Source organism: Rhyacophila brunnea, unplaced genomic scaffold (assembly GCF_057557595.1).
Source record: "Rhyacophila brunnea isolate RB1 unplaced genomic scaffold, BYU_Rbru_1.0 scaffold_14, whole genome shotgun sequence".
Taxonomy (NCBI): domain Eukaryota; kingdom Metazoa; phylum Arthropoda; class Insecta; order Trichoptera; family Rhyacophilidae; genus Rhyacophila; species Rhyacophila brunnea.
The window spans coordinates 26,999,503-27,024,195 of NW_028232796.1; the positions used below are offsets into that span (position 1 = coordinate 26,999,503).

A 24,693-nucleotide genomic window follows, 5' to 3' on the forward strand; every position below is an offset into this window, starting at 1 on the left:
TGTAATTATGACGACTGTTTTCATTGTGACGGACTGTCGCTGTAATGTCAGTATGATTTATTCCGATTAAAAATAATACATTTTTTAAATTAAATTATTGGATGCTAAAGACGCACCTAGCCCGTAACGATCGGGTGGACATTCGATATAATTGGCATGCTATTTAAATGTTTTAATTAAAAAGCAATTATCTAGTCAGTAGTCTATATGTTAAGCAAAAATCCGATGGATTGGAAAAAATGATTTTCTCGTAAATGGTCTTCATGATTTGAGATAAATTGTCATATGAACAGAATCATATTTGAAAACATGTCTATGTTACATACCCGGATTACAGACGGTCATAGAGGTTATAAAATAGTATGCACATAATGAAATTAAGAATTCCCTATGAAATAAACTACATAATGTAAAATCATACAAATCTACTGACCTAAAATAACACAAAACAGTAATAACCCGAGGTATTTGTCATTACGCACATCCAAATTTATTTATAACCAGTGTTTCCCTGTTATGTCTTCCACTTACCTGCCCGGAGCGCGAGGAGGTATAAAATAATAATATGCAACGGAACGAATTCACCAATACGTTTGACCTTGTTGCTTGTATGCAGGCACCACTGCGGAGATTCTCATAATGTGGGTCGAGACGTAGCTTGAATGTTAACTACATTGGGATCGATAAATTATCTTTCGATGGTTATACCTAGCTTTCAATTTGGCCTGGAGAATGGCTGAAACTCTTCCTGGGAAGGCATGCATGTTATATGACTCTACGATGTGCTCCGTAGTCTGAATATCACCACACTCGCAAAGTGGAGATTCTTTCACACCCCACTTATTTATTTCTGTGGGGCCCGCGAGCTTTAATCGTATTTCTGAAAAAAACATTTACTTTTTGAAGTTATACTTCTTAATGCGCGTTTGGGAAATCAGATCAGAGTGTATTTTTGGCGTGTGACATGTAACACATAATTCATTTTTTCACACGAAAAAGAACGCACTCGATTGGATCGAACTACCGATTGTTCGGTTATCAGCCGAACGCATTACCTTTACGCCACAGTATGATACTGCAATCGTGACGATTATACAGTATAATATTATAGTTTAGAATTGTTCCGTTGCCTAGGCAGCGAATTTATTATTGTCGGCCATTTGCAATTCCTCACGTAAACAAACTATTAAACGTCAGAGTGACAGTTGGTACTTTAAAAATAAAAACAACGAGAAACCATTATATAATTTAGTAATATAAGTTAAAGTGTAAAGAAATAAACAGCGTTCCAATAAGCGGTCATTTTTCTTGAGTGTGTAATTTAACAATATAATTAAGAGCTCGTCAAAGAATCTAGTTTATCACAAGTTTTGTTTTTGTTTTGTTATGCCAAAGAAGTATAACTTCTAACGCGCGTAATAAGTACACACACCGATTTTTTTTTTACATTTTAACAGCTTGAAAACTGCAAATTGTATAATACTCTTAATTCGGAAACTTAAAGTTTTTGCTGGAAAATGTATTTTTTAATCAACGCATATAATATGTGAATAAACATTTTCAATTATGATTATCAACAAAAACTCTTTATGACCAAGCATCACCGATGAATATTTACAAGCAGTTTTAAAAATATCAACTACAAAATTAGCACTTGAAACTTAAAAAATGTTGAACAATGTAAAACAGTTTAATTGTTCTCATTAATAATTAATTCCTTTTTCATGATAATAAAATAATAACGAATGTCTAAAAATAGTATTTTACTAGCGGGCCCCGTTCATTTTATATTCCTAATGTGGCCCTTCATCTAAAAAGTTTGCCCAGACCTGATATAAGGCACCAGAGCATCTGGAATACTTCGAACCGAATTCGGTTCAGACATACGTTGTATTTGTATGAAAGCCTAAATCTATAAAGCCATAAAGCCAGTCCATTACAAAACATGAACACTGTTTTTGTGAAAATCATTAATTTCACTTTTAATTGAACAGCAAAGGATGAGAATATTTAAATTACAACATCAATTTAGCGTTATAAAACGATTGAAAACCACTGGTAGTGTTACAACACAGAGCGGAGTTGTGTACCCAAGTGCCGTTAGCATTCACAAAAGCCCGCTTTCCATGACGATGACAGCACAAAAGTTTTAATTAAAACGTAAACGGGACTCGCATCCTGGACGCTCTGCTCTGCCTGCCCTCCTGGCCCTATATTATTATTTTACGTGGAATACACCGGTACCTAGGTGGGTGCGAACCAACTGTAGCGAATTTCCACGGAAATTACGAATTACTGAACATGTTCCCCATATCCAATTTTCTATGTTTTTCCTCCGTCGGCCTATACCTACAATCTATACTACAATCCAATGTATATTTGCGTCGCCTTCTATGAGATTTTAATCCGTAATTGCTTTCAGCAACATTCTGTATTATTCTTTTTTTGTACGAATGAAATTTTATTTAAAAACTTGCAGTTCTCTGCAGTCGACAAAGTGTGCTGACAAAATAGTTATAGTGTTTATTTACAGATGACACTGTTATTGGAAAAGTAATAATAAGCAGGTACATTAAAGGGTTGCCATAGTGGTTAATGATTACCATATTTTTAACGAATACTTGTTAGCCATTTAGTCAACGTATTAAATCCATGATCGGGGTCCTAAATACACAGTGCAAAGGTTTTGCCGAGTGACGTTATTAGCGTGTTTCTTAAATTCTATAGGCATGGAGGAAGGGTCAACACACACGGCGTTGCGAAATAGTATCCAATTGTAACCGAGCAAGAACCACCACAGTTCGCGTCAATTTGCCGCATATTGAAGCGCCATGTGTCTAAGTCCATTATTACCATATCCGATTCTAAGAAATCATATAAATATGAGTATCCACAGAATGGAGGTTGCGAGAAGTGGATGTTAGCCACTTACTCGACCTATTAGATCCATATTTTGGGATCAAACACACATTGAAAAATAACATGTGATTTGTTTTTTGACCAGACACGTGATTCACGACATTATAGGCTAACACGTTACCCGCTCGGCTATCGTGGGCGCATTCTTATCCCTTAGTAATTAGTAAACTCAAATAATTGGCGGCTCTCGTTGTTCAGTGCGTAAAGCGCTGACCTTTCATCCGTGAGCTTTGCGTTCGATCCCCGGTGATAACACAATATATTTAAGTGTTTTCTCAAAGCCTGGGTGTTTGTGATTGTTCAAAATTACTAACAACCAACCACCTTGTATGAAAAAGCAAGGACATGGTTATTAATAATAATAATAAGAAATCTCATAATTAAAAGGTCACCATTAAAATGTTAAATAATCTTTTGCTATTGAGTCATCTCGACTCGTATTTTTAAAACCGCTAAATAATCGTTTAAGTTCAAGTAGTCTTCGCCAATTATATTTCAATTAGTTATGTAAAAAATAAGCTTTCGCAAAAAAATTAAAAAATATTATGATATAATTATAATGAATGATAGATAAAAAAGGATTAACAATATAACTTTATAAATTGATACAAGACGACAAACTGGGGCGGTTTGACGAAAACTTTGGACATTAGCCGCAAAAAAAAAACATTGATAAAGTTTTGAACGAACAGTTGACGTTTTATTTATGAAGCTTGGAAACTTTTACATCAAATTAAATTTAACTTTTCATATTATGTATTCAGGAGAAGACTTGAATTTATGAGTTTAATATATACGAGGGTCAGAGGTTAAAAGCTCACGTTTAAATAATGAATAATTAATTAAACAATACATACCTACAGTTAGGCAGGTAAGTAATAATATGTTAATTGTGTCAAGGTTGAGTAGGTCCACTAATGTGTACTGTTTTTTTTATGATTTTACCGAGGCTTTGACTGCGACTCGCTCTCATATCGCCTCTTCTCATTTAGAAGAGGATCCGCCGATCAGGCCCTCACTCCAATTCTGTTAAAGAACTTAACAATTCTGCCAAGCTCCTCCGTCCTACCCACCCCACCGCCAGGGCACCTTTCAATTCATCGATATTCTAAAAGATATCCGCAATTCGCAGCTGTACTTTGTGTCGTTCATATTTAGGGTATTGCACCAGAGCGTTGGAGCGGAGCTCGGAACAGGCGCACGGAGCAGTGGAACAATGGGGTTTTACCTGGAGCATGAGCGGAGCCGGGGCACCGAAATTTTTTAGGCTCTACTGCTTCGGATGTTTTTTTTTATTATTATTAAATTTTTGTCCAGCACTGTACGGTAACACTGCTGAGTGATAAATAACCTCACTTTTTAATAATGAAGATGACGAAAAATAAACCTTGTTTTAAAACTACGGATTTTTAACATTATTTGTTTACATATAATACCTATCAAAACTTTTTACCCAGAGCGGAGCAAACCCTGGAGCGGAGCTGGAGCATAGCAACTCAAAAAAGAGTCCGCTCCAACCCTCTGCATTGTACAGCTTTATGTACAATGTCCTCCAAAACATCACATTTATCGCAGAGCTACGAATCGATTCTTCAAACGAGGACATCAAATCTTTTACCCAGTGTGTGTCCTGTTCTTAGCCTCGGTATCAGCTTAAGCTCATTTGTCTTCAAAACAGACTCCACAAACCAAGGCACCGAATGGTAGAATGGACTTACTCCATTTCCCTTTTTCTGGGGATGCTTTGTGGTGAAAATATATCCACATGCTTTGGCACATTTCCTTTATGGCCTCATTCCAGTCCAGGTATTCTGGTACCCAATGATATGGCGTCCCATGTGCGATGGGATCCATTGAAGAATGTATAATGTTGGGCTGTTTTTTACGGTATGCACGAGGATTCTTGTAGAAAATTCGCTTGATACATGTTTAAGGATCTTAGTGGTGTAGCACACTGAAGATATAATAGGTCGTGCATTACATGTTATTATTGTAAATTATCTTGGAAAACAAATGAAAAAATGCACAAACGCCACTATTCTTGAGTATTGTAGATTTTCACTTCAATATCTATACACGCACGAGATATTATATACAGGTTGAACCGAGCATTTTATGAAGAAATATATTACTTTAAAAGATATGTAATGTTAAATATTGACCTTTTTACGAAATTTGATAGATTCTACGACATTTTACGAGGCTCTTTCGAAAACCCTTTGAGAGGTCATAGGGAAAAATCGTTCTTTAAAAATATTTAAATACATGAATACTATAGTAATTGTAGCTTTCAATACGTTTTACCTTTTAAAAACTATAATACTAATTTTCCCACTAATTTCAACGTAAATATAATCGGATATTACTGCAATGTAACCATCTGTCAAAGAATGAGAGTGTGGTTGTCATTTGTTTTGATTTATTTGTTTGCCGTTTGTCGTGTCATTTTATTTTTTTAAATTAAGAATTTGTGATCACGAAATTCATAGACAATGTTGGTAAAGTATCAATATCAAATTGCTGAGAGATTTATAATAAATATTATGTAGATAATAAATTAATTTATGTACATTATTATGTTTTCACATTCTTGATAGCTATTTCCGTGATTAAATTGTGATATTATTATATTGTATATTATTTATAGTTCTTGCTTGCAAATAAAACCTTTAATTTAGCAATTGTGATTATGAGAAGTAAGTACTACGATTATGTATATTTGTTAGGTTATTTTTTCTTGACATTTATTTTCCAACTGCCAACTATCTTTAAAAATAACATTGGGGCATGATCATGGTCCATGTTTCATGCCGGACTGTTTGAACGAGGATTTTTTGATGTAAAATCGCTATTGAAAGTTAATTAAATTAAATAGCTTTAATAACAATTATTTGTCCAGATTCTTATGAGCATTTACCATTTCGCTTTTATGTTAAGGATATATCACCTCCCCCCACAGATGTATATTAAAATACATTTGACAGATCAACGAAAAAATCATGTTATCCATCGCTAAACAAATACCCATTGCATGACGTTATCAGGCACCGTATTTATTTATTTGATTATTATAGTAAGGTCCACCACTATGTGGTTAAGACACTAAGACAGTAATTATCTAACGAGATAGCTTGTAGTCGCCACGATTCATTACTACTAATATTTTTAATATAAGAAAAACAACACTGATGTGTTATTTCAAATTATGTTAATATTGCCGACCATATTTTGTTATTCTGAATCAAGATATTAGGTAATACTCTGAGCAGTTTTAGGTAAGATTGTGACATGTTTGTAGACCCTCTTCCGAAAGTGTTATATTGTGTCAAGCCACTAGAGAGTGTTAATATATTATAGCAATAGTTATATTGATAGGACTTTTTTTGAAATCTCAGGTTGTCTCCTTAAGGATTTTTACATAATTTGACGAAACGACCACCTCATTTGCTTCATAAACCTTGAATCACAGACTGCGTCAGGATTTCCCCAACTTTTTTTACCATCTTCGATACTAAGAAGTTCATAATAGGTGTCTACACAAAGTGAAGGTTGTATTAACAGTTTTTTTAGGAGAAATATATAGTAGGTACTTGCTCAATCTATTACCTAACAACATGTAAATTTTCCATACCCGGGATTCTAATCCGAGACCCATGACATTTTAAGCCTGATGCGTAACCATTTGGCCATCAGCCATAAAATATGCTGTAAAAAAACATATAAAAATCCAAAGTTGATATATTGTAGCTAGATTTCGTTTTATAAAATAGTGTACGTCCCTACATCCAATTGACGTTTCTCGGATGCTGCCTTATTAGGTTACAGCTAAAATTATACGGCCTTCTAACGTGAAAGGGTTCCACACACCTGCATAATCTAAATACTGTTAATTTATAATTTGCAGTTACGATAACTATTTAAAAAATAATATAAGTACATGATTTTAAAATTAATATCAATTCCGCATAAGATCCAATCTGACCGATCAATCACTAACACTTTACTCAAATAAACGACTAACTATTACTATAAAATATATAACAAATAATTTAAATCGATTGCATGTTACACGGCTCTATAAATCACTATATCAATCATAATAAAATAGAACAATTATTGTATATTGTGAATTCGCCCAGTTTGTGTCGAATTATTTATTACAAAATGATTTTACAATTATTTTTGGTCATTAAATTAAAAGTTGCAATTTTCTATATTATTTTAGTATTGCAATACCTTACATATCCACAAGTGGCGAAGGGTGGAAATAGGCTGTTAAGATCCGCCATAAATAGTGCACATTAAACTTAGTCAGTCACACGTAGGTCTTTGTTTTCATTGAAATAAGACTACAATTTACAGATGGTGTTGGTTAGTTTTTAAAAATTCAATTAAACACTGCAAAACCAAGCCATAATAGATATTAGTCAAAAAATTATCGCCTGACTATAAAATATCTCAATTTATCCCATTATTCCACATATTGTTAGTTCCTTCAATTCAACTCTACGAAACCAAGCCATAATAGATAATATGAAGGCAAAAAATATTCGTCTATCTATAAAATATCTGAAAGTACCTATGCAATTAAATCATACCAAACTTATATACTTATAGAATAATATTTTTTTTTATCTATTATAGTATCTATAATAATATTATAGGCAGGGCTTAAAAATAACCAACAATGTGTAATAATACTTATATATTCTTAAACCAACGAAAACAAATAAGTATGAATGAAAAAGTGTGCACAATTTTGTGGTATCTCCCAAAATACACCAAAACTATTATGGTTTGGTTTCGACAGGATTTAATTGATTTTTAAAAACTAACCAATACCATTTTGTAACTTGTAGTCTTAGTTCAATAAAAAAATACGTATGACTAACAAAGTTTAATGTGCACTATTTATGGCGGATCTAAACAGCCTACATCCACCCTTCGCTACTGATATCCACTGTCCTGTCCGAATCTAAAATAATCTAGAAAATTTAAGATCTCAACACTCGATCACACAAAAAAAAACCTGGAGTCAATCATAAATAGCAAAAAATATAAATAGGTACCCTCTCATAGGTAATTCTATAATTTGAATATAACGTTGACCGCTTCGCGAGATCCATTAGTGACAATCACAAGTAAGGGGTTATAATACTGTAGGCAGGTTTACCTTGAATGGCTCCAGAGCCGAGTCGTCGAGGAACGTGAGCTGCCGATCGACTAGGAACTCAACAGGCCGTCGAGGACCATATGAGGCTGGCTTTAGTGAGACGAAGGTCTGAAAACAAAACAAGAAAAACAATATTATAAGTAGGTAATAAAACAAGTAAGTACTAACCAAACCTTATGCCAATTCCACAACGTTTGTCAAGTGTTTGAACATAAAAAAAAACATTCTGTACGTTGGCGAATTGAAAGGGGGCAGTCTTTTTTAATTACACTTTGTAATAATAATGTACGTAGCACAAACTATTGTCTGCGAATTTTTGTTCATTTAAATTGTCTAAATACTTACGTCAGTATTGTAGCTTTAAAATTGTAAAAGATGGTCTCCAATATTAACGGAATTCTTAATATTTAAATAATTTCTAAATTATAAAAATAATTTTAACAGATTTTTCGTTTTACGAGAAATGGGTGTTAGCCATTTGATCAACCTATTAGGTCCATACTCTGACTCAACACACAAATTGAAAAACAATATGTGTTTATTATAGGCCGATGCTTAAGCCGCTCAGCCATCGTGGGCGTAATAGGTACACATTTATATCGTCATGGATAATTGTTTCTAATGTATACTAACAATATTCTGAGATACAGTTTCACTACAATAATTCTTCCTTAAATTTCCATAAGAAATTATTGTGAAAATGATCATATTATTACAAAACAAAAGGAAGGAATAATTTACCTTACTATTTGTAATTGGGTAAACTTAGATGAAATGTAACTTTCCGGGAAACTTTTTTAATTACATAATATAGTACAAAAGTTGATGACGAACAACTTTTCCGGGAACAAAACATTACACAAGGAGAAACAATAACAAAATAGAAAGCAAAAGGTATTTTAAAGTTTAACGTAAGTAAGTTAGGGAACTAATAACCCCATAATATCATTAAACTGACTATAAGAAGGAAACTTTAAAGCAACAAAACTCGGAGTGTGTGTTGTTACCAGTAAGTATCTAATGTGTGTATCAAACTTTATGCGCGATAATAAAGTGTCTTCAAATTCTGTACATATTGTGTCTCTTTCAACAATGTATAGCAGCGATACTTAACCTGCGGCCCGAAACACATGTATTATCAGGAATTTCGTATATCTTGAGATTCGTTCCGACTTTTTCGACACCCGAAGAGGATTGTCATTATGGTCCACATCAGATCTGGTATAAGAGTGTTGCTACTGCATACGATTAATTTAAAAAACACGCATAATTTTTAAAATCTCAAAAATGTTTTGTAAAAAACGGGGGGTTTCATGATTTTTTTCGTCACACCAGTAGTGGTGCGGCCCGCGTTACTTTACAAATATATGTATTTTAATATGTCATTGATTTGGCCCGAAGAAAAAAAAGGTTGAGTATAATTGATGTATAGGTAGGCAGCATCCTACAATATTATAAAATACGTAGGTAGGTACACAAAAAAACTACATACAAATAGGCATAACCTATAATATGTGTTACAGTGGCGAAGGGTGGCAGACTGTTTAGGCTATACTTTAGCTGAGGCATGGTCTAAACCAGTGGTCGGTAAACTCATTAGTCAACAGAGCCAAATATCAACAGTACAACGATTGAGATTTCTTTTGAGAGCCAAATTTCTTAAACTTACTATATTTATGTAGGTACACTATTAACTTGATATCGTTCTTAATAAGATCTTATTTATTGATAAAAATTAAATTGCAAGTAAGGTAGATATAAATAAAATTAAATCATGACAATGACTGACAAACACTTAAGGTGAACAATGGCCTTGCATCTCCTTGAAAACTTTGGGTAAGTCAGGTCTGTATGTTGTTGTTTTTAATTGTACGCACGATTCCAGATTCTCATCAATAAGACGACTTCTCAATTTACTCTTCATAAGGTTCATGCTTGAAAATGATTGTTCGCATGAACATGTAGAACCGGAGTTTTTTCAACTGATCATACGAGTCAGGAATACAATTCCAGGTGTTAAAAATCGTCATGTCTTCCTTCTCCAGGTCTTTCAAAGCAGACTACTTGTGCTGCGAACCATGTTCACATTTGTTTTTCTCTAATATGTCCATATCAGCACAGAGACGATCAAATGTAGAGCTCCACAATTCTTTATCCATAACCTTTATCTATAATGGAGTTGATAATCTTAATCACCAATTCCATAACTTTCCAAATTTATTCTGGAAATTTCTGCGCACAAATCTCTTCTTGAAGAATGATACAATGGTAAGCAAGTATATTGTGATTATTTTTTTCTTTCGAAATAGCAACAACCGATGTATCTATAGTCTGTGCAACACCCCTTTTCTTACGCCGGTCATACTTTTGCCCCGTCTGTTGAAAATGACACAATTTTATCGAGTGGAATATGATGTTTTTCCATGCACTCAATTTATTTGCAATATCCTCTCGACCTGTTTGACCTTTGAGTGGCAATTATCCTACAAGTTTTTTTGGACCTGTAGATGAAATAAATCGTACAAAACGTGAAACTTGTGCTGTATCATTTGTGTCACAAGACTCGTCAACTGCTATTGATAAAGCTGAAACCAATAAATGTAAAATCTTCGACTTGCTGATTAGATTCATTTAGATTATAGACATTTTGATTGTTCTATCTTTCACTATTTTAGCCGGTACGTGGTCGTTTGTGGCAGAGCCACACTCAAGAAGCTAAAGAGCCACATACGGCTCGCGAGCCGCGGTTTGCCGAACACTGGTCTAAACTAAAACAATCGTGACTACGCGACGCGCAGATTGTGCAAACGTCGCGTGACGAACATAACATAATTTGTCATAAAAATTCAACATGCGTCCATTTAATGTTATGTTTATTGTTATTTAAGTAATAATAATAATACATTCATTGACATGTTTTGTTTTTCGAGTAAATACGTAACGAGTTTTAGTCTACACGATTTAAGAATTAATTCCTCCGACGCCATCACAAAACAAATTGACGTGCTCACATGTCGACTATCGCTCTCCGAATGGCAATGCGTGCAAAATTACGTTCCACCGATTGCTGAAAATCATTTGCTGTTTTACTGAAGTATGCTCTTAAGATCCGACATAAATAGTGCACACTACACTCTGTCAGTCATACCCTATGTAAGTATTTGTTTTCATTGAATTAAGGCTACCATCATGACCATGTCCGATCCTAATAATATCATATGGGTTTCCACAGAGTGGAAGTTTGTATTAACAGATTTTGTTTTTACGAGAAATGGATGTTAAACTTGCTCAAGCTATTAGGTTCATACTCTTGACTCATATACACATTGAAAAACAATATGTATATTTGCCATACCCAGGATTCGAACTTGGAACCCACGATGTCATAGACCGCGGCCATCTACACAGGCACAGGGCAGACTACATATCGCAGATATTGTTGGTTAGTTTTTAAAATTTAATTAAACCCCGCCTAAACCAAGCAATAATAAACAATAGTAAAAAAAAAGCATAGACAGAAGAATATTTTTATCGATAATGGTTTGATTCAGACAAGACTTAATGCATTAAAAAAACTAACCAATACCATCTGTAAAATGTATTCATAATTTAACGAAAACAAATAAGTGTGACTGAAAAAGTGTGCACTATTTTTGTCGGATGGCCCATAGCATACCTATACTAATATGGTGTGACTTGAGCAGGGTTTAATTTAATTTTAAAAACTAACCAGCACAATCTGCTAATTGTATTCTTAGTTAAATGAAAACAAATAAATAGTATGACTGACAAAGTTTAGTGTGCACTATTTATGTCGAATTGTAACAGCCACCGGCGTGTCACAGTCATCACTGTTATCTACAATATTTTTTTTCAGTTACATTATGTCATTCTAGACTCTAGAGCAGTGTGCTCCGCATCTTTTCCCACCCAAGGCACACCAAAGGTCTTCCCAGAATTCCGCGGCACACCACACGTAAAACAATTTATACACCAAAACATGGACCCCACATCCTGAAAGGGGACCCCAGGCCAAGATCTTTGGCGGGCCCCCCTACCTATAGCTGAGGTTGAAGACAGCGTGATACTCTAGCATAGCATTTTTAAACTAAAGTGTTCGAGGTAAAATTAATGGTATTGATTTTATGTTTAGCAATTTTTCGTATGGTTATATTATTTTAATATAATTATGGTTAGTTGTCGGGTTAGGAATTATTATTTGTCGAGTATTGACACAATAATAATAAATTGTATCCTACAATACGATGTTTTAAAATATTAATACTAGCGTAGTAAAATAGCGCCTTTTTTTGACTCGAAAATGGGAGCTGAACTGCGATAGTTTTGTCGAAAATCCGAGGATATTTTTTATTAACCGAAATCCAGAAAATAACCAATGGAACATCGGCGAAGTTCAGTTTTAGCGTCCCGTCATTTATCAATTCAACAAATTCCTCTCGAATTTATAGGAAAAGCGCTTCTATAGAATTTTCGGCATTGGTTGCAAAAGGGTTTCGTATCCAGTCGCATTGATTGTATGAAAGTACTGATGAAATTTCTTTTGCAGCAAAGTTAAATGTTTTTGAGACGGATCCAAAATTGATTGCTTGTTTTCAATGGTGGTCTGGTAGTTCCTTTGGAACATTTGTAGAGATCCTTGTCTTAACTCCTTCTGCCAAAGTTCGAATTTATTTTTGGATTCTGCTAATTTATCAGAGCACGTCAATATATTTTCATTCTGACCTTGCATTGTTTTAAGTTCATGCAGGTGCTCAAATATATTACCAGCCATGTACGCAAATTTGGCTATTGCACCGCGGCACGCCTAGCATCGTCTCACGGTAAACCAGTGTGCCGCGGCACACCGGTTGCGGATCACTGCTCTAGAGAATAAATGCATCCATATTTTTACTAGTTACCTACGTTGGTACCTAGTTAGAATTAATGGTTTTTATTAATATAATATAAACTATAACAGTTGGACAGCATGAGAAGACAAATTAATAATGGATATAAATGTATGTAAGCAAAAACGAACAAACAGTATAAAAAAATACGATTATACATCACAATATCAAATTAACCTCACAATAATTAGAATTGCACGATTCCAAGATGGCGGGCAAAAGTATGATAAACAAAAACATCGTGAATCCGCGTTACGACGATTGACTCTTGATCCGAGTAGCGGATACGCCGTTGTGCAACGTCTGGTAATTAACTTGGTGAAAGGAATTTCAGTTTTCAAGAAACGTACCTAATTATTTTTTTTTGTCCAGTACAAGGTTACCGCTTCATAGGATGGAGGTATATTTATTATGACTTCACGCCTTATCGCACTGAATATCAGTAATTTTATTACGATATAGGTATCATGTTTTATATTCTAATTGATTTAAATCTCGATGCGATTTAAGACTAAAATGCAGGTTCCGCCTTTCGGCATCTTCTGACAGTAAATTGTCGTCAAGGTTATACCTATGATTCAACAGAAAATTTAAAAACGTTGTATATAAAAAGTTCTTTTTATCTTGTAATTATTTAACGTCAACTTGTCTGTAAATTCCTTAGGTAAGTACCTACCTATTTACCTATTTTATTAGTTATTTTCGGCTAGGTTTCTTAAATCGACAAATACCTACACCAAATATCTTCAAATTATAACACTATCTAATACCATCTATATCTATAATATATTGATATAGATGGTATTCTTATTACAAGTATTACAATACAACAATAGCTGTTATGCTATCAATATTTTCTAATGAAGCAACAGAATATTTGCTTCAAGGAAAATCGCCATTGCTCTCAAAAGTTGCACTACTTGTATTCGTTCCTACATTCGCCGCCCTTCATAATGTGCCGCCTTTATGCTACGCATGATTTGTTTGCGCCCACGGGACGTCACTGTAACGGGACCTCGTGAGTAGAGGATCGTGACCTAGATTATGGTCTTCTGACAGGCTTTTCCAATAGCTTGGTTTATACCACAGTCCAGTGGCGAAGACTCCATACTAGGCGATTATTTGAAGCCTACCTTCTTAATAAAAATATTTTTTAATTGCATATTAACTTATTTATATCACTTGATTATATATTCTATAAAATAATTTATTTTGCCAACGAGAGATGCCGTATGTGTAGGAATGTATTACACAGATAATTACAATCAATCTGCAAAGGTTTTAAAAAATATACAACAGCGCGCCATCTGTCTTGACGTAAATAAAGGTCGGATTATGTTTCAAATAATTCTCAATTTTTTTCATATGGACTTTACGTCACGTAGCCCCCCCCACCCAGTCTACCGAATTGTATGAACTGTAAGCTCCGATCGCAGAGCCTAAAACTAAATAATTAATAATTAGATAATTAAAAAAAAATATGGTGTTTAATCGAATAGTCGGTTTTTAAAAATAAAAAAACTGACACAAACTCTGTGTCAGTGAATACCTACCTAACTATTAGTATTCAATATACGACGTGAAACTAACGGAGATTATAATATACACGTGACAGGCATTAGAGTAACATGCATTTTTATGAAGCCAAGAGCCAACATGTAGATCGTAAGCGGCCAGTGGCGAGTTTAGGGACGTGGAGGTCCGGGGCACTTTTTTTTATTTTGAACCCCGACACGATAAAAACCATTAATTCCACCTACCGACGTACCTGTACATCCTGTAATTAAACATAATTATTGTTGAAGATGACAAGTACCTACCTACCTACGAATCTGTGAGTGATTATACTATAAGCCGCTTTGATATTAATTGCAAGGATTTTGTTAAGCTTTGGGTAATTTGATATAATTAACTACATTATGTATCTAATAATTTCATGACTAGTTTGAACTGTTTCGAGGCCCTTTTAAATTTTCAAACGAATCGATGGCATCATTTACGTACTATAGACACACGGCATTGTAGTGGCCGTGCATAGACGTGCGTGGACGCAGGGTCTTTTCATTCCAATTGTAACCGATTAGAATCACCACTGGGGTTTGTTTTATCCAATTCGTGATTCTAATCGGATGCGATTGGAATCAAATAAGACCTGCGTCGACTGCTGATTGTAGTTGACGTGCGTCGACGCAGATCTTATTTGATTCCAATTACATCCGATTAGAATCACCAATTAGATTAAACAAAACCCCCGTTTCAGACGTGACACCGGTGTCGCGCTTGTATATAATAAGGAGGCCTTTGTATTCGAATAAAGGGGCCTTTGTAGCATGTTTATGAACGCCCAGAGCTAATGAGTCAACGCATAATTTCGCATTATAAATTAGAACATAAAACTGGCTGCGGTCATAAAAACATGTGTATCGGCGGCTTGAGAATGTAGCGGCCGCCGGAATAGTGTACCATACACGCTTTGACTCATTAGCTCGGGGTGTTCATAAACATAATACAAAGGCCCTTTTATTCGAATACAAAGGCCTCCTTATTATATACAAGCGCGACACCGGTGTCCCGTCTGAAACCGGCCTAAGCCACACAGAAATGACTTTGTTTACGAAATACAATCACATTTGATTTCTCAGGAAATAATAAAAATATTATTATGTTCGGGATAAATACTGCATAGCATTTGATATTGTTTATAGGTATTATAATTATACCTAATATAAATTATATTTATTTATATCAATAATAAATTTATCCACAATAAATCAGAGCTCGAGGCGTTTTAAATTAGCAAGTAATGTTGCAAGCCATAAAAATAATTGTGATATTGTTGTATAATAAATTGTGCCCACATAAATCTAATATGGCCGACAACCGACTAATTTGTATAGTTCAGATTTTTTTTGTTATTAATGTTATTACCTACTACATAAAAGAAAAAAATAATAGATAAATTTTATTATTTAAATAAAAAGTTACTTTCCTGAAGTTTTATTTCAAACAACAAACAATACATCGACCCTTAATCGGCAGAACAACGTAAGCGACACTTTTTGGTAAATTGCGTTTTAAATGGAGAACTGTTCAATATCACCTAGCGCATAAGTGACAAAAATATTAGAGCCCGATCTCAATCGCGTGACATTTTTTTAGGGTCTGTGCCTTTTAGCGTTTGAACTTGTATCGCATTATAAAGTAGAGCAAAACAACGTAACCGACGTTATTTGATAGTGTAAGCTACGGTACGGTTTATTCGGTGGTCCGTCTGGTAGTGAGTTGTGCGAAAACCGATTTGGGAGCAAAGCTCGCGCCGTCCAGTAAAACTGGCTGAGATAAAATAAACCTGGTAATAGAGTTTATTAAACAATAATTACCCGCCGTTACATCTCACTACTGTTGGAATAATCTACGAAGAATAGTATCTTCCTATAGATTTTTGAAATGTTAAAAATGTATAAGTATAAAATTTATACTGAAAATTTGGATTCTTTGAATGAATCCACTAATGTCGTGATTCGGAATGTTTTCAGAAACGTATTTAATAGACAGTAAGTTCAACTTGGGTTTTCATCTACCAAAATAGATAATAGTGTTCTTTTTGCGAGAAAGTAACAAATATGTCTGGTGACGAGAGACTTCGGCTAATTGAAACGGATACTTACAAATGTCCCCTTACCGTAAAGGATAAATGCAAGGAGATGTTCTTTAATGATCTGGCCAAAAGTAAAAATCACAATGACATTTTGTGCGCAAGTTTTGACCTCGAGAAGGTGCTAAACACTCCCTAGTCGAAATACGCATACTATAATGAAAGTATCTACGAAAGTGGAACAAATAATGGATACTGCTTTTTATGGGGTGAAACTGATGGCAAATCATGCACAAATCTTTGGACAGGACTGACAAAGCGGGAAAAAATCAAGGAATTATTATACTGTGATTGGTCAGAATAAGAACCGGGCAACACTGGGTATGCTATCTTATTTTATGAAAAATTCAACTTTCATTGAATTGATAGAAATACATTTTCTATTACCAGTGGGTCTATTCTGTATTTATCGACCGCTAAAGTGATAAAGTAATAAATATTATCAAACTTAGAGTAGGTTTGTATTATAGAATTAGCACTTATTGTAACAATTACAATACGTTGATTATAATTGTTGCAATAAGTACTAACACTTTTATATAAACCTACCCTAAGTTTGATAATATCTATCACTTTAGCGGTCGATAAGTATAGAATAGACCCACTGGTCGTACTACGATGCCGGTCGATTCCATTCATGCGACAATTGAGTCATTTATATAGTAGTTTGGGCACTATCAAAATGACCCACCATCATTTCCAACGCTAGGTCATCATGTCATATGCAGAATTCCGTGACTGGAAATCTTTCGCTGCTACTTGCATTCCTTCAAAGTTCAAGATTAAATTTGGTGAATTATGAAAGGCATAATTTAAAAAACTTACCAAATATTGTACCTACTCTGGTGACGGTAGGACTAAACTGTTAGACCTAGAAAATGTCATCAGATCCCGATCAAGTGCTGTGATGCTTTAAGCGCAGCCACCCTTGCTGTATAGTGCTAAATCACCAATATCGGAAATCCAGTATAACGAGTAACAGTATAAAAGTCTCTGTGTTAAATGTAATATCCCTCAGAGATGACGGATGAGTTTATGAAACTGCCACATGGATTATCAGTGGAAGATACTTTACCGGAATCCGATCAGGAAGATGTGAATGAGGATAATACAGCGATTACTGCTTAAAAAATGTGGGACAATAATTTTTTTGTAAAACTGAATAGTTCATTACAATTTTATTTTATCATAATTAGTAGGTCCCCATATTTAATTATGTACGAGTAGATACGTACCTATTTCATTTTGAAAAATAACAATACCTGATAATATTAATAATATAAGCGAAACCTTAAAAACACCAATCATTTATTTTTATTTTACCTATATGTGAATAAGTATCTACAAGCAAAAATATTAATTTAAAAAGTCAAAATATTGGGTGCTTATGTTATTTATTTTAATACTTAATTAGTAATGCCCTGTGATGATAATTAGCATGAAATTTATAAATAAAAACGACTACGCCAAATAGCGTAAGCGACATGCCTGGAAAAAATATCGTGTCATAGACATAAGCAAAACAGCGTTACCGCCACTATCTCGAAAACTAAAAGCACTAATGCAATTGTTTTATAATTTCCGTATAGGCAGTAACCAATTACTATTAACCACATTAACAGAATTCATTTTTGGAACTAATTACGGAAATAATTTTAAAAAAACCTTCTCCTGTAAAATTTATGAATTGTCGCTTACGTTGTTCTGCCGATTAAGGGTCGACATGTTAAATGTGCGTCTATGAATGTAGCTTATCAATAAAATCAGTTAGTTATTTTACCAGAGCAGGCCAAGGGGTGGAGTTCCCGTCCTTGGCCCTTTCAGCCCAGACGAGCTCCCTCTCGACAAGAAATGCCTGGTACCGACCCCCGTGCACCGTCAGCCACTGACGACGGCGCCAGCCTTCGCCGTCGTACTCCACCAGGACCTGGAAATAAAGAAAAAAAGCTATCAATGCCAAAATATTTAGTATTTTAGTAAATATAGGACATTGAACAATTTTATTTTCACGACAAATATATAATAATAATATTCACACAGTAACAGATAATAAAATGTATTACAGTACCATCTATCGGAATTTTCATAAACTAACAGTTTTCTCTTTTTAATTCATTCTAACTAGGCGCAAAGAAAGAGAAAGCAATATAAAATTGAATAAATTTTACAGCAAGTTAGCGATAGCGCAAACCCGTTATGTAGTAAATGCCTGTTTTACCATTCAAGTAACTTCAGCATTGTGCCACCGGCGGCAGCACCGTACGGGGAAACAATATAACTGTCAGTTTCAAACTCCGCCTCGAAATTGCGCTACCATTTGTATCGACAAGAGAAAGAGGATAGGAAAATGCACGAAATGTTAATGCGCGAAAGAGACGAACATGGTGTAACGCCCTTATCAGTCGTCGCTATGGCAACGCGAAGGCCGCCATCTTTGATATTATTTTTTCAAACTGTGCAACGGGAAACATATGGGCGAAAGGTTGGTAACGGTTTACCTGCTATGTAATAAAACCGAACCTTTCTAGCAAGAATTATTTGCAGTCGAGAGAAAATGTGGGGTGCGGATTCCGTTTGGGATGTATTTCAACAACGATCGCTGTGAAATTAGGTCAAATATGATCGATATTCAAAAGCAAAAGGTTTTGCAAAGGGCTTTCGAGAATATCGTGTCAATTTCGAAGGTTTCAATGTTTTACAATACCGCCATTTCTCACTTTTCAAGTCAGAACGAGATTCTAATGAGAAAGATTTTCACAGCCCGTGATTGATTTGATGGCAACAGAAACACCTGTTATTATTATAAATAAAACATTTATTAGGTACCTAATAAACCATTGTCATACTTAATAATTAATTTAAAATTTGTGCTATAGATAGAATATAATATCTACCTACCTACCTATACGTAATGTTAAAAAATACTCAAAAAGAAATAGAGTGGTGATATTAATTAACTTATTAAAAAAAACAACAGTGTGTGCATAACAAATTTATAATTCAAGAGGTTCACAACATGAGATTTAGATAATAACGGTTACATGTAAATTGTACGTGAAACATTTCACCGTTGCACAGTTCGCCGTCTAATTTTATTAGATTCAATATAAACATTAATTCAATTTTCATAGCTGATTTTGGCAAAAAACCATGAACTCAAGAATGAAAACCTAACCTAACCTAACAAATACCTAATGTCACGCACTGATTTTTCCGCCCCTGTGGGGGGCGCTCCCATAAGGAGTAGTGCTCCCCAGCCGCTCGGTCTGACCCTGGTAGTCAATGTGCCACCGGCGTAAGGATGACGACCCCGGCAAGGCCGAACAAAAGCATGCGATATATTTCATGTGTATAAGTCCCGCAGTTTGCTCTGACAGGTCCCACGACTTCTCAGGGTGAACTGCGGATGAATAAGTCGGTCACTGACCATGAGTATAGGTAATAGGTAATAAAGTATAGGATAAAAGTTTTGAATTAAATATGTTTAGATAAGGGGATAATTAAATTAAATAGGATGTAAAATATGATCTGAATAGTAAGTGTAAATATGAAATATAAATTGTGATGTAATAGATAAAATAATGTAACAACATGCAAGGACTAATGAGAATAATAAAAGGAGACTTATGGATGGGCGTTATAGTACATAGTAAATAAGGTAATTAAGTTGTATTGTAATAGCTCGATGTCACCACGCATCGCACGTACGAGGCGCAATGATTGTTAACATATGCTCATAGGTCCTGTTGCGAAAACTTCCATTTGCACATATGTGCAATCACAAAGTATAGCAACACGTAGGGCAACCATCGATCCGATTTCAATCACGATCCCGCGTAATCAATTTCCATACTAAAATTCGATTTGTAATAGCTACGGCTGTTCCGCGCGCGGCGTTTCCGAATCGGTATTCCGGCAGCTTTCCTGCTCTGACGTACGACGGCGTCTCTGTCGTACGTGTTTGAAACCGATTTCGCGATCCGATTTGCCACTCTGCAGAGACAGAGCCCCTCTCGCTCGCGTATATGACGGCGTCACGCTCACGCGCGACGGGAGAATCGGATCGATGATTTTGGTCGATCAAGGAGACCGCGTACTGGAATAAGGCGGGGGAAATCTTTGATCGGCGAAGTATGAGTATGTACTAAACAATTATTGCTGCCTATATGTCTGGTTGACGGAATAACATCCGTCAACTAGTCGTAAGTATGTACCGGTGGCGACACCGAGCTGTATTAGATGTTAAGGTAGGAAAGATTGCGCGACAGGCACGCAGATATATTCAATTTAAGTAACGTTCCCTCTAGATATCAATTAATATTAAACTTTCATGTTATAAATAAATTAATGACCTACCGATTTCATATTCTGAGACCAACGTCGAGGAGGTATTCAGGCCGTCGGAGTGCCTCAAAGATTGGCCCTCCAACGGTAGTTGGCCGAAGGATTGGTATGCGCTATCGTAGGCTTGGTGCCACGAATATGCCAATTTGACCACTGGCATGTGAAGCCTTACCATCCAGGCTAACTCAGGAGTGCCCTTGTTTCTGAGTGAGAGGCACCGTCACGCCGCTAGAGCCCACGGGGCCGGCCGCCTCTGTGACGGCCCTCCCTCAGCCATGAGGAGTGTCACCACGCGGGGGGTGTGCTGTATCGATAGGCGATTTGACAACGAATCCACCGATACCAGGCACTCCTTCGTACGGACATTTTTCGCTTGGCTGGGCCGGAAACAAGGCGCTACTGCTTCTGAAGGTACGTACTCTCAGTACTAGGAGGTACCAGAAAAACATAAGTGACGCGAGGGCGGTTCCGCCCATCAGGAGGTACCGCCTAAGACCTATAATTTGGCGTAACCGGCTTTTACATGGATGTTGCGGATAATCGGCCACGGCACGATTTCCGCCAATCTTCATAGTGAAACCGTTACAGATTTTCGCACCCCCCGAAACGTTGGACAAGGGGATGAAATCGGTCAGATCTGTATAAAAACCCGTGATTTTAGAATCCAGCATCAGTCGTTTTCTGCTCTTACTACCCCGAACCTGCGACGGTCGGCGGTATAAATTTTCTCACATTTCGCCATACAAGTCTTCGAGGGACTTGAGGGGAGGTACTCGCCGAGGTCCATAATACCTACCGGTTGATACCTACACCCCTATACCTACTGTCAATCTGACAGTTAGGCGAAGTGTCAGGCAGTGACTTAGCCATTTCATCCGCGTTATAATTTTTGTTTATTGGACCGGGTTTCCAACCTTTTCGACACAGTGCCCCGTGCTCGCGCAATCTCGATTACGGATAAAAAAATAAATTAGCTCTTAAATAATCAAATAATAAATGTGTTGGTTTATATAATTAGTTATTATATAATAAATAAGACTTTTTTTTATATTTTGTGGTTTCGGACTTTCATAATTAGAACTTTTGTTTGTGTTTGACGATCGTGGGACTTAATAAATTGTTTCTAATATAGTAAAAATTCTTTCACTGGACTATCATATTGTGCCTACCTGCTCTTCCAATACTGAATGTACCTCCACTCCAGGCCCGGAGCTAGCCGAGGATTCGGAGGCCTACACTAACCTAGTAAATCGGGTATTTTTAAAAATTGTTTGCTGCCGACAAGACTCGTGTTTTATTTAGAAATTAATTTTATGTCAGTACTATGCGACCCAAAGAGGTTGGACGGTACTTAGTATACGGCCATATACCTATTTCTGATACAGCGAACTGCATACGACATACGTACAAGTTTCCCGACACGTATAAAAACAACTACGTAAGTGGGTACCTACCTACATACTCACTAAACAAAAATACAAAGTAAAGAAAAACTTGGAAAAAAATAAACAGTAAAATATAATTTTAAAAAAGAAAATTCACAGCGCATAGCCGTAAATGCCGACGTCTCTAGGGAGAGCATTGATCAGCCGCGTAAGGTCATGGCTCCAAGCACGCATGTTCTTTAAATTATTCAGAACAAGCTCGCTAGTTGAGAAATGTCATCGATTACGCGAAATATTTTCAAAAAAATTCAAAAGCAATGTACCTTTGTTCAATGTAACATTTATATTATTGTAAACGTTATATAAGTATAGTACAATAATAGAACTAACTGAGATATTAATGCGCATACATAATTCTAGTTCTTTTTAGGTTAAACAAACTTCAAAGTGTAAGTAATATTAAAAAGTGGCATGGCGCATGCGCTACAGCTGTTGACTTGCAATTTTAGATAAACGCTCTATACAGAATTGACCGAGCGATATTCACGTTATTTCGGATCAAAAAAATAATGGAAAGGTGTTACGTGTTAAATAGTTGGAATAGCCGTACACGATTGCATACAATCCCGCTTGAGAGTAGGCAAAAAATCTTTAAAAGCAGAAGTGCGACGGCGATTTTCTCTGTAGCAGATGAAGCAATCGATTCATTAGTAGGTTTAAAAAGTAGCCTCGAAACAGTTCAAACCAGTCATATAATTATTAAAAAGACCATACTCATAAAAGTTATTTTAATGTAATCGGTCAGTGCGTCGGGCATCTACGTCTTGGTGTAGACTTTTTTCTTTTTCTTCGTCGTACACGCCCCATACGGTGTACAGGCATAAGAAAACCGCCAATTACTGTGGATGGAGAGCACCTAGTTGCATTTTTAATAAAGTCAGTCTAAAATATGTAACACTATTGTTTGTGATAGTTTAATGGGTTACATATGAATTGTACGTATGTAGGTACCTATAACGTTTCACAGTAGCACAGTTCGCCGTGAGTTTTCTTATCGTAAGGCATAAAGCCCACCAAAAAAGCGCTCGACGCGCTCACTACTGAGTAGGCCCCCTGCCACCCGCGCATTACCCTTCACCTATGTAATAAGGGGCTCAAGCAGCACAAAATAATTATTATTATCAGCGTCTCTCATAACAGTCATAACAAAGCAATAAAAATATTATTAAATTTCTCGGGGCTTGTAATTAAAATCGGACACGCAATAAAATTAAACAATGAGTTCTCTGTTATTAAATAATGTATTCTCGCCCGTCGATCGACGACGCTTCCTGAGCGTGATTTTGCTCGCCGCGTTCAATGAATGGACTGCATTGTATTTTCGTTCATACGTATCGCCGAGAAGCCAAAAAACGATGACTCATGGGGCGGGCGCGCATAATGCGTCGTCAAATCTAGTGGGCGCTGGCGTATTTGATTACGTTGTATTTTCATTGATTTACGCGCCACTTGTGAAATTTTGCGCGAGAGCCACACTTGCTGCGTTAAGTGGGTTTTACGCCTAAAGAGATCACCGTATACTATACGGTCATCTCTATAGCACCGAGATGAAAAAATTATGCGTTGTTCTGTATTTCTAATTTAATTAAATACCTACCTATTTTCTACTGTCTTTTCCGCGCATTTCGGTAGTTTTTATATCGTATTTTGAAAGTGTTTTAGGTACAAATCGGTTTCCAGGAAGCCAGGCAAGAACCGCGCGAATTTTCATATCCGATTTCGGCAAAATTCATGAATTCAAGAATGATAACCTGGTTAGGTTGTCATTATCAACCTAACAAATAATCCAGTATATCGGCTATTTTCAAAATTTGTTTGCCGCTGGCTTCTTGTAAACTGACAAAAACCGTGTTTTATTTAGACATGACCCAAAGAGGTTGGACGGTCTTTATAGGTACGACCATATATTTCCGATACAACATTTCACGGTGAAGTGTGACACAGCGCACTGCATACGTACAAATTTCCAGACATGAGTTTAAGGTGACGCATCAGTGAAACGCCAAATAATGTTCAACTGTACGCGCGACGAAAATTTGTACTTGCTTCGCATTCATTGAGAGAACGTGGAGTCGGACGTCAACGTTTTGTGTCAAAAATCAAAACACTTATATAAAAATTTTGTGTAAATTTAAAGACACTTTGAAAAAATTTTCGTAATTATAAAAACTTATAAAAATTTTCGTAGTATAAACACTTATAAAAATTTTAGTGTTAAAATTGAAAACACTTAGTGAAATCTTCGAATAT

At 35.8% G+C, this 24,693-nt stretch overlaps 1 protein-coding gene across 2 annotated transcripts in view; it reads right to left on the bottom strand.

Annotated features, from left to right (window-relative positions):
- Kdm3 (Lysine demethylase 3) overlaps positions 1 to 24,693 on the bottom strand; it is a 590,511-nt gene that overhangs the window by 457,173 nt on the left and 108,645 nt on the right. For both annotated transcript variants that reach the window (XM_085942105.1, XM_085942104.1), the window contains exons 2-3: positions 18,435 to 18,581; positions 8,093 to 8,200 (exon numbers count right to left, since the gene is read on the bottom strand). In XM_085942105.1, coding sequence (XP_085798231.1) covers positions 8,093 to 8,200; positions 18,435 to 18,581 — 255 coding nt within the window. The remainder of the gene's footprint in view (positions 1 to 8,092; positions 8,201 to 18,434; positions 18,582 to 24,693) is intronic.